At 46.7% G+C, this 20,996-nt stretch overlaps 1 protein-coding gene across 1 annotated transcript in view; it reads right to left on the bottom strand.

The window, feature by feature from the left end:
- LOC136658669 (early endosome antigen 1-like) overlaps positions 1 to 20,996 on the bottom strand; it is a 24,602-nt gene extending 3,606 nt beyond the window's left edge. Inside the window, exons 1-12 of the mRNA XM_066635467.1 lie at positions 20,856 to 20,996; positions 19,160 to 19,372; positions 14,127 to 14,252; positions 12,539 to 12,727; positions 12,129 to 12,367; positions 11,666 to 11,897; positions 7,585 to 7,753; positions 7,008 to 7,123; positions 4,568 to 4,666; positions 3,823 to 3,936; positions 2,870 to 2,986; positions 437 to 497 (exon numbers count right to left, since the gene is read on the bottom strand). Of these exons, the coding sequence (XP_066491564.1) occupies positions 437 to 497; positions 2,870 to 2,986; positions 3,823 to 3,936; positions 4,568 to 4,666; positions 7,008 to 7,123; positions 7,585 to 7,753; positions 11,666 to 11,897; positions 12,129 to 12,367; positions 12,539 to 12,727; positions 14,127 to 14,252; positions 19,160 to 19,372; positions 20,856 to 20,996 (1,816 nt within the window). The remainder of the gene's footprint in view (positions 1 to 436; positions 498 to 2,869; positions 2,987 to 3,822; positions 3,937 to 4,567; positions 4,667 to 7,007; positions 7,124 to 7,584; positions 7,754 to 11,665; positions 11,898 to 12,128; positions 12,368 to 12,538; positions 12,728 to 14,126; positions 14,253 to 19,159; positions 19,373 to 20,855) is intronic.

Below are 20,996 nucleotides of genomic sequence, written 5' to 3'. Positions count from 1 at the left end.
CAGAAATTACCAACTTGCTCCAGAGGTTCTCAAATCCCTGATATGGATGGATGAAAAGCCAGGAGGGAAGTGGTCCCTGAAACTCAAAGTAAGTGGCCATCACCACATCTTGGGGAAGTGAATTCCACAACTTGGCTATGTATTGTATGAAGGAATTCTTCCTCTTGACTCTCCTGATTCTGGCCAGCCCATTTTGTTGGGGTTTCCCCCCCACTCCCTAGGGAAGTTCTACTGTTAGGAGAGAGGGAGAAAAGCAATTTTCTCTGTGCAGATAAAGAGAATCCTCTGGAGGAAAAGGGGGATTTGAGTCTTCTCATCCCAGCACCCAAGTCACAGAGAGGAGAGAAGTTGCCTCATGACAACACTGTCCTCCTCCTACCAGAAAGCTGCAGACTATATAGGGAAATTCTGGGCCTATTCACCCCCATATTCCTACCTTTCATCAGGTTTTCATTCTTCTCCTGCAGAGCCTGGATCTCGGAAGCCATGGAATTGATCTAGAAGGGAGAGATGAACCATAGTTAGGTGCTTTGAAGGTGTCTATAGTATTATTGACCGTCTGCTAATTGATTAAGGTGAATAGGCCTATCAGCTGTAGTTATGCCTGATGGGAAGGATGTGACTCCAGATGGGAAGAGGGGAACAAAACAGAAAAGGAAGTGTGGAGGAGAGGAAAGTGGCAGGCTAGATCTCTTCTCCTCTATCAGTTCCTGTTCTGTTTTGTCCCTCTCTACCTTTTTCAATCCAGGGGGTAGGAGGAGGAGAAGTGGGACAAGTAGGTGGATGGAATGAGATGCTCCTCACCAATCTGCTGCCTGAAGCCAGTGGCATCACTAGGGTTTGTGTCACCTGGTACCGGAAACGCTATGTCACCCCCATGATCAATCTCTTCCCACGCACTGGGCGGGACAATGCCACAGGCAGTGGGCATGGGGATGCACCACTGCCCTGCCCTCACTGGTTTTTGCCTATAACTTTTGATAGAATAGAGATGTTTCAACACGGGTTGTTTCATTGCATTCTGCATGAAATCACACATCAAATATATAACATGATGGTATTTGAAAATACCAAGATTTTAAAAATTTTCGCCAGTAGTGGTGTCACCGCCCCCCATGCGCATAGCCCGGTGTTGCCCACACTCCCCACACCGCCCTAGTGACACCACTGCCTGAAGCAACTACCTATGATGGCCACATGGATGGGCCAGCTCTGGACTGTGGATATTTCCCCAAATGGGACAGGGTCTAAGACAAGTACTACTTAATACTAAGAGGAATGTTTATGTAGCACTTTTCAACAAAAAACTTGATAAAAGCAGTTTGCATAGCAAAAATGAATGCTTGCAGGGTCACTTGTCCCAGAAGGGCTCACAATCTTAAAAGACACAGTGACACTAATAAACAGCCACTGGGAAGGACACTATTCTGGGGTGAACAGAGACAGTTCCTTTCCCCTGTGAAATATAGGTGAACTACCTCTTTAAAAGATGCTCCTTTGTCCAGTTAGCAGGGATTCCTTGGAGCCTCTTTGGGAGATGCATGTGGGCATGTAACTACACATTACATTAAATGTGAGGTTAAGGAAGAGATGCTCTAAGCCCCTCCACACTTCCTCTTTCATTTCATTCCCATTTTCCTTTTTCAATCCAGGGAGTTGAAGGAAGAATGGAGGTGGCAGCTGACACACTCTTGGCTAAGGGATGGTGGCAACTCAGGTGTGTCACCTCAGGTGCCAGGAGGCGCTGGGCTGGCACTACACACATTTATCCCAGGCTTACAAAAATGCAGTCATCAAGAGCAGGGCCACTGAGAGCTGGTATCAGGCCTGGGGCAAAATGCCTGATCGCCCCTCCCCCTTTCCTAAATTTTCCTACAAACTTTAGGAAAAAACCTTCAGGGGAAAAAAGTTTAAAACTTTCAAAACAGGTTTTTAATTGACAGTTTTAACTTAGCATGTGCAAAATTAAAATTTTTATCAGAATGGGATAATTATTGAAACAAGCTACCCTTAAGAAACTACAGTCTCCAGAATGCATTCCAAGAATTTAAGTTAATTAAAACTGTAGTGGAATCTCTGGGTAGTGGAATCTCTGGGTAGGCTGAGATTGAGGTACACAAATTTATTTTGTTATAAATTTGTTTTGTACTGTATAGGTGGGACCTCAGTATCCACTGATTTGATATCCACTGATTTGACTCACCACTGATACCAACATCCGCCTTTAAATGTCTTGTGACAAGAAAAAAACCAAAAAAATCCAATTTCCTACCTTTGTGCTGTCAAATAATTATAATTTCATTCCATTAGATTCCATTATTCATTCCACTTAGTGGCTGAATGCAGTACAGTGTCTATACCAATGCATTCTGGAGCTACAAACAGAGGAGCAAGAAATCTGGAAATGAGTCTTTAAAGCTATTTTTCCACTGATTTGGTATCCACTGCGGGTCCCTGAATGGAACCCCTATGGATAATGAGGCATGACCTGCATAGTTTGTTCTTTCATGGCCCAGTCCCCCCGGAAGCCCAGGCCCCAGAGATTCCCCCCACTCCCAGCCTGATCAGGGGTTGAAAACCGGCCCAGCAGAACAGAAATACAGGAATTCGGTCTTGCTGATTTCACTATATCAAAAAGGATTCCAAATACCCTTCAACTCACATCTGCTCCAAGCTTATATCAGTTGCACACAACAGCCACTTTCTTTTGTTAGGGGACAATGAATACAGGACCCTGGCATTTGAAAAGCTGCCCCCTGCAGCCCCACTCCTATAAGGAGCTGCTTAGTGGTGGATCACTTGCAAAATGCTCTCTCTGAGCAGAGTGGGACCTGCGCTCTGACAACAGATCGGCCATGGGCTTCCTTACGGTTTCTGTTTTCTCTTTCAGTTGCTGCTGGAGGCTCTGTACTTCTCCACCATTGCCCGGAGCAGCCAGGGCTTCTGGTTGACCTTCCTTAGCAAGCCCAATGGATTCAGGCATAGCCTGTAAGAGTCACAAAACAGAAATTCCAGAAGTCCATTCATCCTAGGTTTTAGATTCATGTTTGTAAGGTATAGATGTAAGCAGAGCCATCTCAGTTTTGTTTCATGTATTCATGTACTGCAGCCCTCCCGCCGTAACATGGCACTGGGGTACTTGATGGATGCTTGATTTACCGGGTTGACGCTATAAACTCAGTGGATATCCAGGGTGAGGTAAGTGGGGCCATCTGCCCTGGGCACCAGTTGAGGGTGGTACTGAACAGTCGCATACAGGGGGAAGGCGACTCCGGCAGTGTGCCACACTCCATGGTGCTCCAGGTGTTTCCTGGGCTCTCTGTGGAGGGTAGCGCAGTGTTCCTCTCTTAAAGCAGCAAGCACTGTGAAGTTGGGCCCACCTGCCTTCCCTTGGCTCTGTATGGCTCCATTCTGGCGGGGGGAGATGTTGTGTGCAGGTGTGGGGATGACATGGGGATGCACCTGAGCATCACTGCCCCAAGACACAGCTGTATAAAGTTCAGCCTTACTTCTAGAGCACAGACTAGATAAAAGAAAGAGAGAGGGACAGAATGACCACAAGGCCCTTGCACTACAGCCTAAAAGACACAGCTCAGGAGTTTCTGCAGAGGATCAAATTCTCCCATTCAGAATATGTGCTAGGACCCCAAGTCTTTGTGTTCAAGGACTACCCTCTCCCCCTTCCCACTCATTGCTCCTTTGCAACTTTGGGAAGCATCAATCTCTGTGGTCCCCTATGTGACCAGCAGGCATGATGGTGCTGCAACAGTAAGCAATTAAGCACATGGCTAATTAGAGGTGGAGGAAGGACTGAGTCTTTACCAGGGCTTCTTGAAGCTTTGGAGTTTCCACTAGACCTTCTGTCTTAGGTCCTCCGGGTTGCTTCTTGCATCCGGCCTCCTTTAGCAGCTTCCTTTGTCTGAAAAGCTCTTTCAGCTATTGGAAAAGTAAGGAACAGAGTTAAGGTATTCCAGCCAAGACAGGTGGCCTCTGTGTGTGAGGCTCCGCAGGAGAGTTTATGAATTTAATTATTTGATTTTGTCTGTAAAAACTGCTTTGTGAATGTTTTTGTCAAGAAGTAGTGGCAGACACTTGCAGTAGAGAATTAGCAGGTGGGAGAGAGAAATGTTCCTGTACCCCCTCCCCATGTCACTTGCAAAGGACTATCAGGAAGGAGAAAAGTTAAGTATGGTCCCACCTGCTGCTTCCCCACTGCAAGTGTGTGCCCCCCCCCAATTCCGCTCACTCCTGCATTACCGCTATGACAAAAGCAGCTGTTTAGGACACTTGACATCAGCTTCTGAAAACTGAAGACATAAATACCCTTGGGCCCTTAGCTGAAACCATCAGAAAGGAAGAAAAACCAAAAATAGAAGCGGTTGGCTCTAATAGTGGCAGCTGAATGCAGGAAGTGGTGTAGGAGGTTGCTGTAAATAAATAAATACACAGACACACACACCCTGTGAAAACTTGATCATCACATTTCCTGCATCCTTGGCCACAGCCAACTCTCTCCAAAGAGGTGTGACTAATTTGATGAATCAGGGACAGAGCTGGCTTTCCTTACCTGCTCAGTCACCAGCTGCTGTTGTTGCCTCAGGTTTTCCTGGGCTTCCTGGGGAGACTTGCTGACTTTTGCATCTGGCTTTTGGGTCTCCCTTCGGCCCTACAGGGAAAACAGACCATTGTAGTCATCAAAGCTGGATGAATGGTCTCCGATTATAGCTGTGCCCTAATTGAGCCCCGGTCACTGCTGCATCTGCTTGCCTTTCTGGATGGGGAGGTGAACATAAGCCCTGGGGCTTTCTGTGAACTAGCCACGTAACATTGGCCATGGCAGTCTTCCGGAGCATTCACTGTGCCCATCCAGACTTGCCTGATTGAGTCTCAGCTCTATGTCCACCCACTTATCTCCCTTACTGACAAAATGTGAAAATTCACGTGGGCGTCATGGAGCATTGCACTGCAACATGGTCAGTTGTGCGATGGTGATGGCACAAGTGTCTTTCTGCCCGTAATGCCCCCAATACAGTTTTGGAAGAAATTCCTACCAATTCAAGAGTATGATTCCATGGTACTTTTCTCTCCCTCCCACCAACCTAATCTGGCTGGCTCTGTACTCATGTCACAAAATAGAAAACATCAGGAGGGGAGGGGGTTGTAGCTCAGTGACAGGGCATATACAAAGCACGCAAAAGATGTCAATTCCCAAGGGGGGGCCCCCCAGTTATAAGCAGGGCTACTAAAAAGCTCTTAAAGCTACTAAAAAGCTCTCCTGGAGAGCCACTACCAATCAGAGCTTAAGATACTGAGCTAGAAGACCAACAATCTGACACAGTGCAAGGCAGCTTCATAGTGTAGTTCAGCTGCACTCCACTACATAGGATAGTGTAGCGGACTTGGATCTGGAGATCCAGGTTCAAATCCTGCTCAGCCATGAAGCTTCCTGGGTTACTTTGGCCCGTCTCTCTCTCTCTCCCGTACCTACCTCACAGGGTTGTTGTGAGGACAGAAGGAGGGAAGGAATTATGTACACTACCCTGAGCTCCCTGGGTGGTGTGAAAATGTGATAAGTTCAATAAGCTGCAGTGCAGCTGCACAAATCTAGCCAATTATTTGTTTATAACTGCAAGCAGCAGAGTGGCTATTTCTCTAAAGCAGGGGTCTCCAAACTTTTTGGCCAGAGGGCCACATCAAATATCTGGCACAGTGTTGAGGGCCGGCAAAAAAATTTAAATATAAAATTTATATAAATAAATTAGAGATGTAACTTAAATGAGTGAATAAATGAATGAATGGGCTCATTCATTCCATCTCTCTGGCCCTTAGAACACTCTCCAGATGCAACCAGAGCACAGTTCCAGTCATGTTTGGCCAAGTGGGCCAGAGGTTTTCAGGGGACAAGAGGCTGGCCACGGGCTGGATAGAGGCTTGCTGCATCTGCCCCTGGGCCAGGGTTTGGAGACCCCTGCTCTAAAGCAAGATTTCTCCCCATATCCATTTCATCCCATCCCATCCCAATGATATACTACATGGGGATATTGCAAGGTATTGACATCATAGTCCTTGTATCAGAGCTTGTAGAAGCATCTTTTGAATACAGAGCTTGCATGCCCCCTCTTTTATAGTGGAGGAAAATTTGTTGTTGGCAACCTTCAGTCTTGGAAGACTATGGTATTGTGTTCTGAATGGTGGTTGTGGAACAGCATCTAGTGTGCCTGAAAAGGCCGATTCGGGAGTGACAATCCCTTCCACACTGGGAGCAAGCGTAGTCTGTCCTTGGTCTGTCTCCCTGGCTATGGGCCTTCCTTCTTTGCCTCTTTGCCTCAGTCTGTTGGCCAAGTGTCTCTTCAAACTGGGAGAGGCCGTGCTGCACAGCCTGCCTCCAAGCGGGACGGAGGTTTCCCATCTATTGAGGTCCATTCCTAAGGCCTTCAGATCCATCTTACAGATATCCTTGTAACGCAACTGTGGTCTACCTGTAGGGCACTTTCCCTGTACTAGTTCTCTATAGAGGAGATCTTTAGGGATCCAACCATCACCCATTCTCACGACATGACCAAGCCAACGCAGGCGTCTCTGTTTCAGCAGTGTATATATGCTAGGAATTCCAGCTTTTTCCAGGACTATGTTGTTTGGAACTTTGTCCTGCCAGGTGATACTGAAGATGTGTCAGAGGCAGCGCATGTGGAAAGCGTTCAGTTTCCTCTCCTGTTGTGAGCGAAGAGTCCATGACTCACTGCAGTACAGAAGTGTCCTCAAGACGCAAGCTCTGTAGACCTGGATCTTGGTATGTTCGATCACCTTCTTGTTGGACCATACTCTCTTTGTGAGTCTGGAAAACGTGGTAGTTGCTTTGCCGATGCGTTTGTTTAGCTCGGTATCGAAAGAGTGTTGGAGATGGTTGAGCCAAGGTACACAAAGTCATGGACAACCTCCAGTTCATGTGCAGAGATTGCAATGCAAGGAGGAAAATACTCAGAAATTATCCTTTATGCTGCCCTTACCGGAATAGACACCGGATTCTGGTCTTGCACTTTCCCCTTCAAGAGATCCTGCACCTGATATAGGTAGGTCAAGGTTGCCTCTTCCTCTTGTTTTCCTGAACTTTTTTCAGCACAGTCTGCAGACAAACCATAAACCAAAATGACAAAAGGGTACATGGATGGTCCAAAACTTCCTGTTGCCTGAGATGGAGTGCCACATGTTACCACTCCACCCCGCCCCGGCTGGTGGTGCACCAGCCACAATCGCCACCATTCCTCCTCCTCCCACTCCATGCATTTGAAAAAGATGATGGGAATGGAATGGAAAAGGAAGTCTGGAGAAAAGGCAAGTGGTGGACTAGATTGCCTTCAATGCTCTTGCCCATCACTCTCCTCTCCTCCGCACTTCCTGTTCTCTTCTTTATCAAGGAGGAGTAGGGCAGGTGGTGGCTGGCATGCTGCCAGGTGAGAGGGGCACACTTGTCACACCACCTCTGGTGCCAGAAGGTCTTGGACTGACACTGGGAGTCAGGATCAGGGAGACAGGAAAACACTAAAACCTCACAAAAGTGTCAGGCTAGAGCCCCAAAAGCCTTACTTTGAATGAGTTGATTGAGCTGGAGCAGAGCAGCAGCGCAGTGAGAACAGGCACCGCAGGATCTGCTGTCCTTGCTTGGGACTGAGCCGTTCTTCTGCCCTTTGAGGATCTGGAGAGCTTGGTTTGGCCTGGGGTTAGAAGGGCCTTGTGCAGCTTCCATTTCTGCTACCTGGAAAACACCCCAAAGAGATATCAGTCAGGAAAAGAGGCCCACCTGCACCCATGTATCTCTGTGATTTATAAGGAGCTAGGGCTTCCAATCCTTAAGGAATGACCTACACACATGACAGCTGCCAAGGTAAGGTTTATGTAAATAATTCCCAGTGGCAGTGGTTTTGAGACAAGTAGTTTGTGTGGAATGGCTTTCCCTGGCAATTAAATGCCATCATGTCACTGAAATCATGCCTTTTCAAAAAATGCTGTCTACATTTGGGGATGGTCAAGCCTAGATAGTAGGCCCAAGGATGTCCTGTTGCATCCAATAGGAGCTTCCCCTTTGGTTCTCAGCTATTAGCATGAGCATAACATACGCAGGGGCCAGCCCAAGATCTTTCAGTGCCTGAATTGGCACTCCAAATGTTGCCCTCTTCCACCTCAATGCACAAACAACCGCCACTGCTCCATCTTCTCCCACTCCCTCAATTCAAAAAGGAAGAGGGGAAAAGAGTTGAAGAAGAAGTGTGGAGGAGAGTGGTGAGTTGGGATGTCCAACACTATAGCTCTCCACTCTCTTCCACACTTCTGCTCTGTTCTCCTCTTTCTTTTTGAATTCAGGGATCAGGAAGAGGATCATTGCAAGCTGGTGGGCACAGCAGCATTTCTGGGTGTTCTGTTGCCCCAGGGCATCCCTTTAAATGCCAACCTCCACCAGACCCAGAAGTAATTGCAGTGACATTTCCCTCTCACATAACACCAGAACCAGGGGACATCCACAAAAGTTGAGTGTTGGGAGAGTTAGGACAGACAAAAGAAAGTATTTCTTTACCCAGCGTGTAATTAGTTTGTGGAACTCTTTGCCACAGGAAGTAGTGATGGCATCTTGCCTGGATGCCTTTAAGAGGGGATTGGACAAATTTCTGGAGGAAAAGTTCATTATAAGTCATAGTAGGTATGTGCATGTTCTTGGTTTTGGAGGCAGGCTGCCTCTGATTGCCAGACGCAGGGGAGGGCACCGGGATGCAGGTTGTGTCTGTTGTCTTGTCCTGGGACATTTGGTGGGCCACTGTGAGATACAGGAAGCTGGACTAGATGGGCCTTTGGCCTGATCCAGCAGGGCTCTTCTTATGTTCTTACACATTGACGCCACCACAATTACTTCCGGCAATACTTCCAAGCAGTTGCACACCACTTGAAGTGGCTGCCCGCTTTGGTTTGCTTTGAAAGAAGCAGGTAGCCACTCTGAATGATGCACAACCACTCTGAGTGTCGGGGGGGGGGGCAGAGGTTTTCCTGCCCCCCCCCTTAGATTGGTTGTATATAATTTGAAGCAGCAGCCCGCTTTTGTTGCTCTGAAAAAAAGTGGGCGGCCGCTTCGAGCTACATGTAACCACTTGAGTGGTTGCGAGGGGGGACAATAGGTGGTGGCACAGCCCCTGTGGGCATGCTACCCAGAGTCACTTGCCCCCACTGACCTTCCCAGGTATGCTAGTGGGTGGACAGAGCAGGTTATCCCCATCAGACCACTGCCTGAGACAACTGGCTCAGTTTGTCTATGGCTGGCCAGCCCTGGATACATATACAAATTTCCTCTTGATCCTTTCTCATACATCACCTTCTGCTCTAAAGACGAAATTTTCACCTCCAGCTCAGTTCTGTCCATGTCTTTGGCTTGCCTGAGATCCCTCAAAGCCTGTTCTCTGGAGATATAAGGATCTTATAAAAAAAAACTGCAGCACATGAACATGACATCAGGGTCCAAAGTTTCCAATGGAGACCACATAATATGTGTGCTTTGATGATGTATTGGTCGCACACAGATTACACAGCTTCCCTCAATGTTGTTTTTCTGTTATAGGAATAGCTCTACAGTAGTAGTTATCAAAGGATTAAGGGCCCAATCCTATTCAACTTTCCAGCACCAATGCAGCCACAATGTAGCCCCAAAGTAAGAGAACAAATGTTCTCTTACCTTGAGGATGCCACTTTGACTGCCCCCCCACTTCTCTCTCTCTCTCTCTCTCTCTCTCTCTCTCTCTCTCTCTCTCTCTCTCTGTATATATATACAAACATGTGAGGGAGGGACTGCCTCTTCTAAATGGCCATGCATAATCTAAAACCAAAGGAAGAATGCTTTCTTTTTCCAAACTATTGTTTTTACCCCTATGCAGCTTTAATCAATTGGTTAACTGTATCAAAGTGAGTTGATGAAACTGATTAAGATGTCTTTAACTGACAGCATTTACAATAAATACTATGTTTCTGAGCACTCATATTTTGGGTCCAAGAAAATGTGTTCCCTCCATTAGATACCACATTACATAATGATGGAGACACTCTAGCCCACTACTCTACTCTTCTCCATGCTTCCTCTTCTACTTCATTCCCATCTTCTCTTTCAAATTCAAGGAGAGGGAGTAGGAGTACAAGAAGTACCCAAGTACCCAAGCGCCAGCATTTGGGCCTGCCCTGTTAGGATATTGCCCCAGTTTCCTTACTTCTCAGCCATTTCCTCTTCCAGAGAGGTGACAAGTTGCTGCAGTCTTTGCTTCTCTGAACAGCATTCTGTGTACTGCAAAGAGATAAGAAATGCTTGTCAGGGCAGGCAGCTGCAGCCTGAATAAAGATCCAGCCCAGTGCAGGCTACCTGAGCACCCAGCTATAACAAGATCACATCACGCTCTGCAAATCCACCTGACTACAGTATAGTTTCAAACTAGGTTGGTTCTAATGATGATTCGGAAGATAACTGGTGTAGGTATAACTCTAATCATGGTTACCTCCCAACTGAAAGGAGGTGGGGGCAGGGGCTGTGTGAGAGGGGAGGGAGGAGAACAAGATCCTGCAGGCTGCTTCCAATCAGCATAAAAAAAGACCAGCTCTAAGACCAGCCAAATGCCAGCCCCGCTTTACTCAATAGTGTGCCAGCCACTGCCTCCACCATGTCCCTGCTGCTGTAGCCCACCATTCTCTTCTCCTCTGCACTTCCTTTCCCCACTTCCTTTTCATATCCAGGAAGCTGGAGGAGAAGGAGGAGCAATGAAGCTGAGCGGGCGGATGGACAGAGGTGTCCCCCTTCAATCCACCACTTTAACCCACATCTCTACTCTCCTTCCATTCCATTCCCCTCTTTCCAAAACTAGGGCTCCAGCTCCTTTCCAGCTCTAGCTCCTGCTTACAGGTGTCCAACTGGATCCGTAGAAGCAGAGGAGCTTCAACTTGTCAGGAAGAAAGAGTGGGATCAGGGTGTATGGGAGATCCATTTGTCAACAGTGGGTCTATTTCAGATCCATGAAATTTTTACCAAAATGACGGGGGCTTTGCCATTTTATGTGACCTCAACAAAAAAATGACCATGCTTTATGCTGCAATCCTCTTTACCCTTACCAGGGAGTAAGGTCCATTGGCTACAATGGAGCCTACTCCTGAGTGGACATGCCTAGGATTGGGCTCTTAAGGCCCACGCTGTGCATGATGCAGGAGATCCATGACAAGATCTCCCAATGGGTTTATTTTTTTATTTTAAAGCAGCTATGGGGGACTCTGAAAGTTTTGGTCATGGTGGAAGGGGGTTAACCCTTTGCCCTCTTGCCCATTTCCCCAGTCTAAATGCTGCACCCTTATGCTGCTCTTAGTCATGTATAACATTGTATATGAAAAAGAACACTATTTTAGCACATTAGACTAACAGATTTATTGCACATAAATTTCTGTGGCGTGCAGTTCAGTTCATCAGACGTTAGACTTCAAGGTGCCACAAGGCTCTTAGAATGGGACCTAGCAGAGAAAAGATTGCAGTCTCAGCCATTATGATTACCCTAAAAAAACTAAGAGTTTAATCTCTGCATGTTGGGTCACTGTTACAGACATAGGAGTCGGGCCAGAAAAAAGTGGCATCCCTTAGAGACAGGGTTCTGCCCCAAACCTTGGCAGATAGGGTCTGGTTCTGCAAGGGTGTTTTCTCTAGCTCTTCCTCCTTGGCATTTGGGGTTGCAGTCACCTCCTCCCATCTGCCTCTCCAGTACTGGGAGACCTGCTGCTGCTGCTGCATCAGGTGGTTTACCATCTCCTCCTGCTTCTGTTGCAAAGCTGCTTCTAGTTCCAAGCAACGAGTCTGCAGGCTGTCTTTCTCACTTTGCAGCACAGACTGAGATTCCCTGCAGAACCAGAAGAGGATGTGCTTAGATAAGGACAGTTTGGAGGGCGGGGCATGTTGGGAGAAAATAGAGGCCAATTGAGTAGCGATGAAAAGAAGCACCTTTTCCCTTCTTCAGTTCCTGAAGTCAGGGCTGGGCGCTGGCCCATACATGAGGTCACCTGAGCTGATTGCCTCAGGGAGACTGGCAGGAAGCGACTGCTGCTTGCCTGCACTGTTTATTGCCAAGTACCTGAGACATTCACAGCTCTCTTGAAGGGCTGCCACATTCTCTTGCTGGCTTCTTCCGTTCATCTGTCTTTCATGGGGTCTGCCCTCTATCTCTCTCAACAGCTGGGTACGCTCATTCTCCAGAGACTGGATGCGGTTGTTTAGGATATTGTTCTCTGCCTCCAAGTGATGGAGCTTTTCCAAGGAAGCTCCTAGCCTCTGACAGCTCTCAGCCACTTCTGAGGAAAGCTCCTGGTTCATCTCAAAGGAGACCACAAAGATTTATCAGCATGTAGCAAATTGTGCTCAAGCTCTAAAACTGTTTGGCTCCATGGGATTTACTGCTGAGGGGAAATTATCTGCCTCCTTGTAGTGTCTAGGAAGCAGAGCATGATAAAAGGCAGAGGGTCTCTTCTTAGAATTGAAACTCACTTGCCTAGTAGACTCCAGTTCCTCTTTCATGACCACCTTCTCCTGCTCCTGGAGGTTGACTTGGGTCTTTACACTGACAAGCTCTGAATGGAGGGCTAAGGTTTGGTCACTGAACACTTCCTGCTTCTTTTGGGCACCTGCCAACTCCAGAGTGAGCTGCTGAACCTGCTGATGGAGGGCAACCTTCTCCTGAAACACAAGTAACACAAAGTATCATGGGTTTGATAGTCTTTGCCAGAGAGCAGTATGCATTTAAGCAACTGATCTGCAATCTCATGAACCAAAATATAGAGAGAGTATGTGATCAGAGCCAGACAGTTCATAAAGCTGACAAACAGCCCAATCCTGAGCTGCCCAGCATGCAGGGCTGCCAAGGCGCCAAAAATGTCTCCCACAGTATCCAGAGCACAATCAGGTAGCTGTCAGTAGCTCCTCTGGGGAAGGGAACTTTTGCCCCCTTCCCGCACTTAAGGCAAATAGCTCCGCAATGGGGCCACTCAACTCTGTGCCCACTATCGAGTGGGCGCAGAGTAATGGAGTTCCATTTGAGCCAAGAGGCTCTACGCAGGGCTTCAGATCTGGCGCTCCACCACTCCCACCCCCTCCGTCCCAGCTCTCTCCCCTGCCATGCCTCCACCCTCCCCTCCCCCACCTGCCCCCACCTTGGAATGCCTCCTCCCCGCCTCCCCCATTCCTCCACTCACCTCTCTACTGCCCAGCGGTCTGGGCTATTGCCGGGCAGCAAATCACCAGCTTCTGACTGGCGTAGTCGCAGTGCAGGCACGCACTGGGCCAGCTCTGGTGCTCAGCCAGCACTAATCTTCACAAATGTGCTTTATGGCACGTATGTGACAGTGCGTGCCAGCAGACACTTGGCGCACTAAGTGCAGGATTGGGCTCTAAGGCAGTGATTTTCAACTGATTCATGTGCCATGAAAGGTCCTCAGGTATGCTGCATGAGTTTGGATCACAGCAGTTGAAAGTCTCTGTGGATTCTGAAAATTTGAAAATCTCTTTCAGGTTCTGCAGCTCTGTTTTTAGGGTAAATGTCTGTGGTAACAAATTACCTGTCCCTCTTTCTCCACTGGCTCTAAGGAGCTGGCAGAGGAAGAGGGACAGACAATTTGTTACTACAGATAGTGGCCCTAGAAGCAGAGCCATGGAACCCAGAAGACTCTGTGGGAAGCTGGAAGTGACATCACAAGAGATGAAGAGAGGTCACTGTGCCACAGGAAAAGAAACAGTGAAAATCGCTGGACTAAGGGCTCAATTCTATCCAACTTTCCAGTGTTTAAATAGTCATGCCAACAGGGTGTGCACTGCATGCATTTTGTAGTTAGGTGGCAGCCTCCTCGAGGATTCAACTTATAGTAAAGACTGAAATCCTAACCACACTTTCCTGAGAGTAAGCCCCGTTGAACAAAATAGGACTTACTTCTGAGTAGCCCTGGTTAGGATTGTGCCCTATGTCAAACGGCTCGAGGGTATCTAGAATCTGGGCAGAATTAGTCTCTGATCCAGGTCCAAAGAGGGTGACAAGCCACTCAAGGGGAAAGGTAGCCCTCATAAGTTGCCTGTCAGGACAAACCTCTTCAGCAGATTTTATCTTCTCTGCCATCTCATCTCTTTCCTTCTCTAAGGCCTTGATGCATTTCTGGAGTACAACTGAGCTTTCTTGAAGACTTATCAGCTTCTGCTCAACATCCTTCTTTTTCTAGAAATCAAGACAATAGAAGAATCAGTCATACAAGCTGGCACTAGTAGAAAGGCTTGGACAATGATGGGCTGACCCATGGGGATGATCCATCCAGTCGGTGTATTGATGGATACGTGCCTGCCTCTGTCTGCCTGGCCAACTCCGTCACTCCTCTTCCTGCTCTCTGGAGTCAAAGAAGTGGTGTGGAGGAGCAGATAGTGGTGATCTAGAAGGAGTGTATTCTTCCACACTTCCTCTTCTGCTCCACTTTCACTTTTTTGAATCCAGGGAATGGGGAAGAAGCTGTAGGGGTGGCACATAATAAGGAAGGCCTCTGGAGGTCACTTCAACTGCCAGGAGGTCTTGAGCAGGACTGAATGGGCAAAACATTTAGTTTCATGTATCATCACTGATGTTATATTGTATTTTTAGTGGGTAAAGCCACTGACACTGATGAATGGTACTGCATGCATTTTGTGCTAAAACAAAACAAAGTGTGCCCAGGCAATCTAAGTTCTGCTCTAAGAAAAAGCTGACGCCTATAACCTGTACTAATTATGCAAACTAATCACATTTACGATTGATCTTATACTGCATAACTGATTTTGGTTTTGCTAATCAAGGAGCTATGAGTGCACCAAAGGCTGCCCCACAACTACCGGAAACCGATTTTAGTCATATTGCTGGCTTCTGAAATTTCAGCTGGCATTTCCCACACACTTGCAAATATACCTTCACATCCTAAAGGGTTAGAAACCCATTTGCTTTAAAATTAAAGGTGAGGATTCTCAGGAAGGTAAATTCTGGATCCAGGGCCAAATCCTATCCAACCTTCTAGCACTGATGCAGCCATGCCAACAGGGCGCAGCAGTCACGGAGGCCTTCTCAAGATTGTTCCCTTACCTCTGGCTGCATTGTGGCTGCACTGGTGCTGGAAAATTGGATAGGATTGGGCCCCCACACATCCTACACTTTTCCCGCAATACTGCAGAATCATCATGTGACACAACCCATTTATGTACAGGACTTCTCTAGTCCTAATCTCCCCTAAATGTAATTTTATAAGACATTTCATACCTCCTTTGCATTCTGGCTGGAGTCCAGGAATTCAGTGCCAGGGTCCCTGCCCCCTAAATAAGATCTGGGCTTTGCCAGCTCCGTTTCCAAATGAAAAATCCTGAAAGGCATGCAGATCCAGACAATTAGATAGACTAGTTCCAAGCCCTTGTCAGTGGTCTTGCTAACAACAGTTAAACCATTTTTGCCCGACCCACAGATGTACATATTTGGTCCCTGTTGCGCACATGCAACGTTGGGCAGAAATGGCTTGATTGGATTTCCTGCATTTGTAAATGTGACTGATGAGTTACATTGTCCAGAAGATACAATCAGTTTTGAAATGGCTCTTTCTGCTCTCTGTGTCCCGCTAAAATTCATCGCATGTATATTCCATACTTCTAATTCTCACTCAATTGTATTCATCCATATTCTTCTTTTCAGCAGGGCCGGGACACTCATGAGAGTGATGGAGGGTGCTAACCTCAGAAGGTGAAGCCACTACCTGGCTTCACCTGCCTATTTCTGCCTTCAATGCACCTTTTCCTCCCACTTTTTATATTCAGAAAAGAGGGGAATGGAGTGGATGAGGATGTAGAGGGGAGAGTGGTGGGCTAGAGCACTGATCTGCTCCCACTCCGCACGTCATCATCTGATCAGGCCCCCTTTTCCTTTTCGAAGCAGGAGGAAGCAGTAGAGGTGGTTGTTATGCTGCCAGGGAAAGGGGGCAGAATTTAACACAGCAAAACATGGCAAGGGGGAGAGGTACTGGGACAACTTGGGCCAGCCCTGATTTTTGGAGTTTATTATAAGACAGGGATATTGCCATGCCCCAGAAACATGTATTATTTATCAATTACTGTATTGTTTTTATCTTTGTGCATTTTATAAGTACATTTTTGGATCCATTCAACCTCATAACTCTACTAACTAGCCAGTTAGTAGTATCTACTAATTATTAACTAGCAACTGGCTACTTACTAACTGGTTACTATCCCTACTAACCAGCCAGAAAAAACCTAGTATAGTCTATTATTATTATTATTATTATTATTATTATTATTAACAGTATTTATATACCGCTTTTCAACTAAAAGTTCACAAAGCAGTTTACAGAGAAAAATCAAATAACTAAATGGCTCCCTGTCCCAAAAGGGCTCACAATCTAAAAAGATGCAAAGGAATACCAGCAGACAGCCACTAGAACAGACAGTGCTGGGGTGAGGTGGGCCAGTTACTCTCCCCCTGCTAAAAAAAGGAGCACCCGCTTGAAAAAGTGCCTCTTACCCAATTAGCAGTCTACAGCAATGTTTCTCAAACTGTGGGTTGGGACCCACTAGGTGGGTTGTGAGCCAATTTTAGCTGGGTCCCCATTCATTTCAATATTTTATTTTTAATATGTTAGACTTGATGGCCCTGATGGCATCCACCCTAGAGTTATTAAGGAATTGAAGAATGAAGTTGCTGATCTCTTGACTAAGATATGCAACTTGTCCCTCAAAACAGCCACAGTGCCACAGGATTGGAGGATAGCAAATGTCACGCCTATCTTTAAAAAGGGAAAGAGGGGGGACCCGGGAAACTATAGGCCGGTCAGCCTAACATCTATACCAGGTAAGATGGTGGAATGCCTCATCAAAGATACAATCTCAAAACACAAAGACGAACAGGCCTTGCTGAGGGAGAATCAGCATGGCTTCTGTAAGGGTAAGTCTTGCCTCACGAACCTTATAGAATTCTTTGAAAAGGTCAACAGGCATGTAGATCCGGGACAACCCGTGGACATTATATATCTGGACTTTCAGAAAGCGTTCAACACAGTCCCTCACCAAAGGCTACTGAAAAAACTCCAGTCAGGGAATTAGAGGACAGGTCCTCTCATGGATTGAGAACTGGTTGGAGGCCAGGAAGCAGAGAGTGGGTGTCAATGGGCAATTGGAGAGAAGTGAAAAGTGGTGTGCCCCAAGGATCTGTCCTGGGACCAGTGCTTTTCAACCATAAATGACCTGGAGACAGGGTTGAGCAGTGAGGTGGCTAAGTTTGCAGATGACACCAAACTTTTCCAAGTGGTGAAGACCAGAAGTGATTGTGAGGAGCTCCAGAAGGATCTCTCCAGACTGGCAGAATGGGCAGCAAAATGACAGATGCGCTTCAATGTCAGTAAGTGTAAGGTCATGCACATTGGGGCAAAAAATCAAAACTTCACATATAGGCTGATGGGTTCTGAGCTGTCTGTGACAGATCAGATCTTGGGGTGGTGGTGGACAGGTCGATGAAATTGTCGACTCAATGTGCGGCAGCAGTAAAGAAGGCCAATTCTATGCTTGGGATCATTAGAAAAGGTATTGAGAACAAAACAGCTAATATTATAATGCCATTGTACAAATCGATGGTAAGGCCACACCTGGAGTATTGTGTCCAGTTCTGATCACCGCATCTCAAAAAAGACATAGTGGAAATGGAAAAGATGCAAAAGAGAACAACTAAGATGATTACTGGGCTGGGGCACCTTCCTTATGAGGAAAGGCTATGGCATTTGGGCCTCTTCAGCCTAGAAAAGAGGTGCCTGAGGGGGGACATGATTGAGACATACAAAATTATGCAGGGAATGGACAGAGTGGATAGGGAGATGCTCTTTACACTCTCACATAACACCAGAACCAGGGGACGTCCACTAAAATTGAGTGTTGGGAGAGTTAGAACAGACAAAAGAAAATATTTCTTTACTCAGTGTGTGGTTGGTCTGTGGAACTCCTTGCCACAGGATGTGGTGATGGCTTCTGGCCTGGACGCCTTTAAAAGGGGATTGGACAAGTTTCTGGAGCAAAAATCCATTACGGGTTACAAGCCATGATGTGCATGTGCAACCTCCTGATTTTAGAAATGGGCTATGTCAGAATGCCAGATGCAAGGGAGGGCACCAGAACGAGGTCTCTTGTCATCTGGTGTGCTCCCTGGGGCATTTGGTGGGCCGCTGTGGGATACAGGAAGCTGGACTAGATGGGCCTATGGCCTGATCCAGTGGGGCTGTTCTTACGTTCTTATGACTGCATTTGGGGAAATGTTACAGACCTGTACTTTTAATAAGCTACTATGTATATTCTTTTAACAATGATAGTAAATGGGACTTAGTCCTGGGTAAATGTGCGTAGGATTGCAACCCAGGATTGTTAAAAATGTTCCTGCTTGATGATGTCACTTCCAGTCATGACATTACTTCTGGTGGGTTCTGACAGATTTTCATTCTAAAAAGTGGGTCCTGGTGCTAAATGTGTAGGAACCATTGGTCTAAAGTGCTTGCGGTAGCATGAAAGAAAATATCCTGAGAAGCACATTTTGCCTTCATAAAATTTTCTTCTAGGAAGGAAGGATCAGAAGACTTAATTCTTTTTCATCATCCTTGCAGCCAAGGCAAGGGCAGTGTCATTTCCCTCCAGGGATCTAACTTTAAAAAAGTCAGGGCCTTGATTTCAATAAATGGCAAGATCTTCCTTCGGTTGGCTCTTGTGCCATAATCATACACTTCTAGCCTGGATTTTACAATGGGACATGCTGAATAGGGTTTGGGCCAGATGCATCCAAAACTTTAAGAGTTCTGAGTCTGCTGATATCACACAACTGTCATCACTTGAAAAATGGGGGAAGTAATCCATTGGCAAAGTTGTAGGGCCCAGTGATCAACAAAGATTAGGGATTGCTCCCCCCTCCCGAAGATTAAAAAAAAAGACCTGGAGAAACAGCTTCTTTCTAGATTAACTGGCAGCCCTACTGCCAGAAACAACATCCAAGCAGCTACACCCATTAGCCTTCTCCATTGTAATATATAACCCCTAACAACCATTCAAAATAATTATTTCATTCATTCTTACTGACTTATCATCCAGGTTCCCTTTCTGCTTCCTGTCCTCATAGCGAGCCATTTCCAACCACATCTTCTCCTTTTCAAGATAAGCAAAGGAGCTCTGCATCTGATGTAGGAAAGGCAAGGAATCAGAGGCAATTTCAAAGACCAAGTGTACATTGGCAGAATTGGATGGTGTCAAGGCCTGAGTCAGAGCATTTGACACCGGAAGATCTTGAATCTGCAGACGAAGAAATAGTCAAATACAGATGGGAATCCTGCCTTTCACAAGGACTTAAAGGTCTATGCAGGCTATCTGTTTGCTTCTGGGCACAATTAAAGGTGCTGGGTTTGATCTATAAAACCTAAATGGTTCAAAACCAGATCAGGGCCAGCCCATCCATGAGGCTGAGTGGGGGGCAGCAAATTGGTGGGGGCACCATCCACCTTTTCCTTCTTGTGTTCCTTGGCTTTAAAAAGGAAAAGGGAAAAAGAATGGAAGAGAAAGTGTGGAGGAGAGTTGTGGGCTAGAGCAGGGGTGCCCAAACCCCGGCCCGGGGGCCCCTTGCAGCCCTTGGGGGCTCCCAATCCAGCCCGTGGGGAGCACCCAATCTCCAATGAACCTCTGGCCCTCCAGAGACTAGCTGGAGCCCATGCTGGCCCGACACAATTGCTCTCAGTATGAAGACGACTGTTTGACCTCTCACCTGAACTGTGGAATGAGGTCTCCCTCCACAACTTGCTGTTTCATGTCTGTGATGCTGCAGTGGCAGTGAAGGAAAGGGTAGCCTTGCTTTGTGCAAGGCCTTTTATAGGCCTTGAGCTACTGCAAGACCATCATTCGTTCATATAAGTATCATCTCAAATATATTCACTTATGTAAATTTATTCAAATTTTAAATGTAAATTAATTCTTTTTTTTTTTCAGGCACACGACACAGTGTTAGAGAGATGATGTGGCCCTCCTGCCAAAATGTTTGGACATCCATGGGCTAGAGAATTCACTACCCTCTTATCCCCCATACTTCCTCTTCTGCTTTGTTCCCTCTCTCTTTTTTGATCCAAAAAGAAAGAAGGAACAAAGTAGAAGTATGGGTAGAACATTAAAAATAAAGACAATTAAAAACAAGATAAAAATACAGAGCAATCAACAATTAAAGCATGCACAGTAAAAACATTAATTTATAAAACAGCCCTTATAAGGCCTCGAAGGCTTTCCTAAATAAAAACGTCTTTAGGCCCCGCCGGAAAGTTAATAATGAAGAAGCTGTCCTCAATTCAAAGGGGAGGAAATTCCATGATGTAGGTGCCACCACCGAGAAGGCCCTGTTTCTGGCCACCATCCCCTTTACCTCTCTTAATGGCGGCACAACTAACAGGGCCCCTGATAGCCTTTGGCAAGAAACTGATGGACCTCTACTCTCTCCTTCTTCAGCCAGCAACAGTAGCGTAGCTAGAGGGGGTCACAGCACTAAATTTTGCAGGCATCTGAACACGCCGTACAAGTGACCCCTCCCCTTTGGAGCCATTCCAGGAAGCTACAGCAAAAGCCTCCATTTTGCTTTAGCCATCTGAAATGGCTCTGATGGGGAGGGGGAGCGGCCGCTTGCATGGCATGTTGAGGAGCCTGCAAAACTTAGCGCTATAACCCCCACCTCTAGCTATGCTACTGGGTAGCAATCAAACTCTTGCTGCTCACCAACTTTAGGGAAGCTCCACGTTACCTTCTGTTTAAGGGACAGCAGCTCAAACTGCATCATGCTGAGTTCCAATTCCAAATTCCTTTCTCTGGGCTCTTTACTCCATCCTCCAGGGGCACAGCTGGTTTCTCCCAGGAAGTTCCCCAGTTCATCTTTCCTCTGCAT

Source organism: Tiliqua scincoides, chromosome 8 (genome assembly GCF_035046505.1).
Source record: "Tiliqua scincoides isolate rTilSci1 chromosome 8, rTilSci1.hap2, whole genome shotgun sequence".
Taxonomy (NCBI): domain Eukaryota; kingdom Metazoa; phylum Chordata; class Lepidosauria; order Squamata; family Scincidae; genus Tiliqua; species Tiliqua scincoides.
This window is presented reverse-complemented; position numbering and strand designations above follow the sequence as displayed.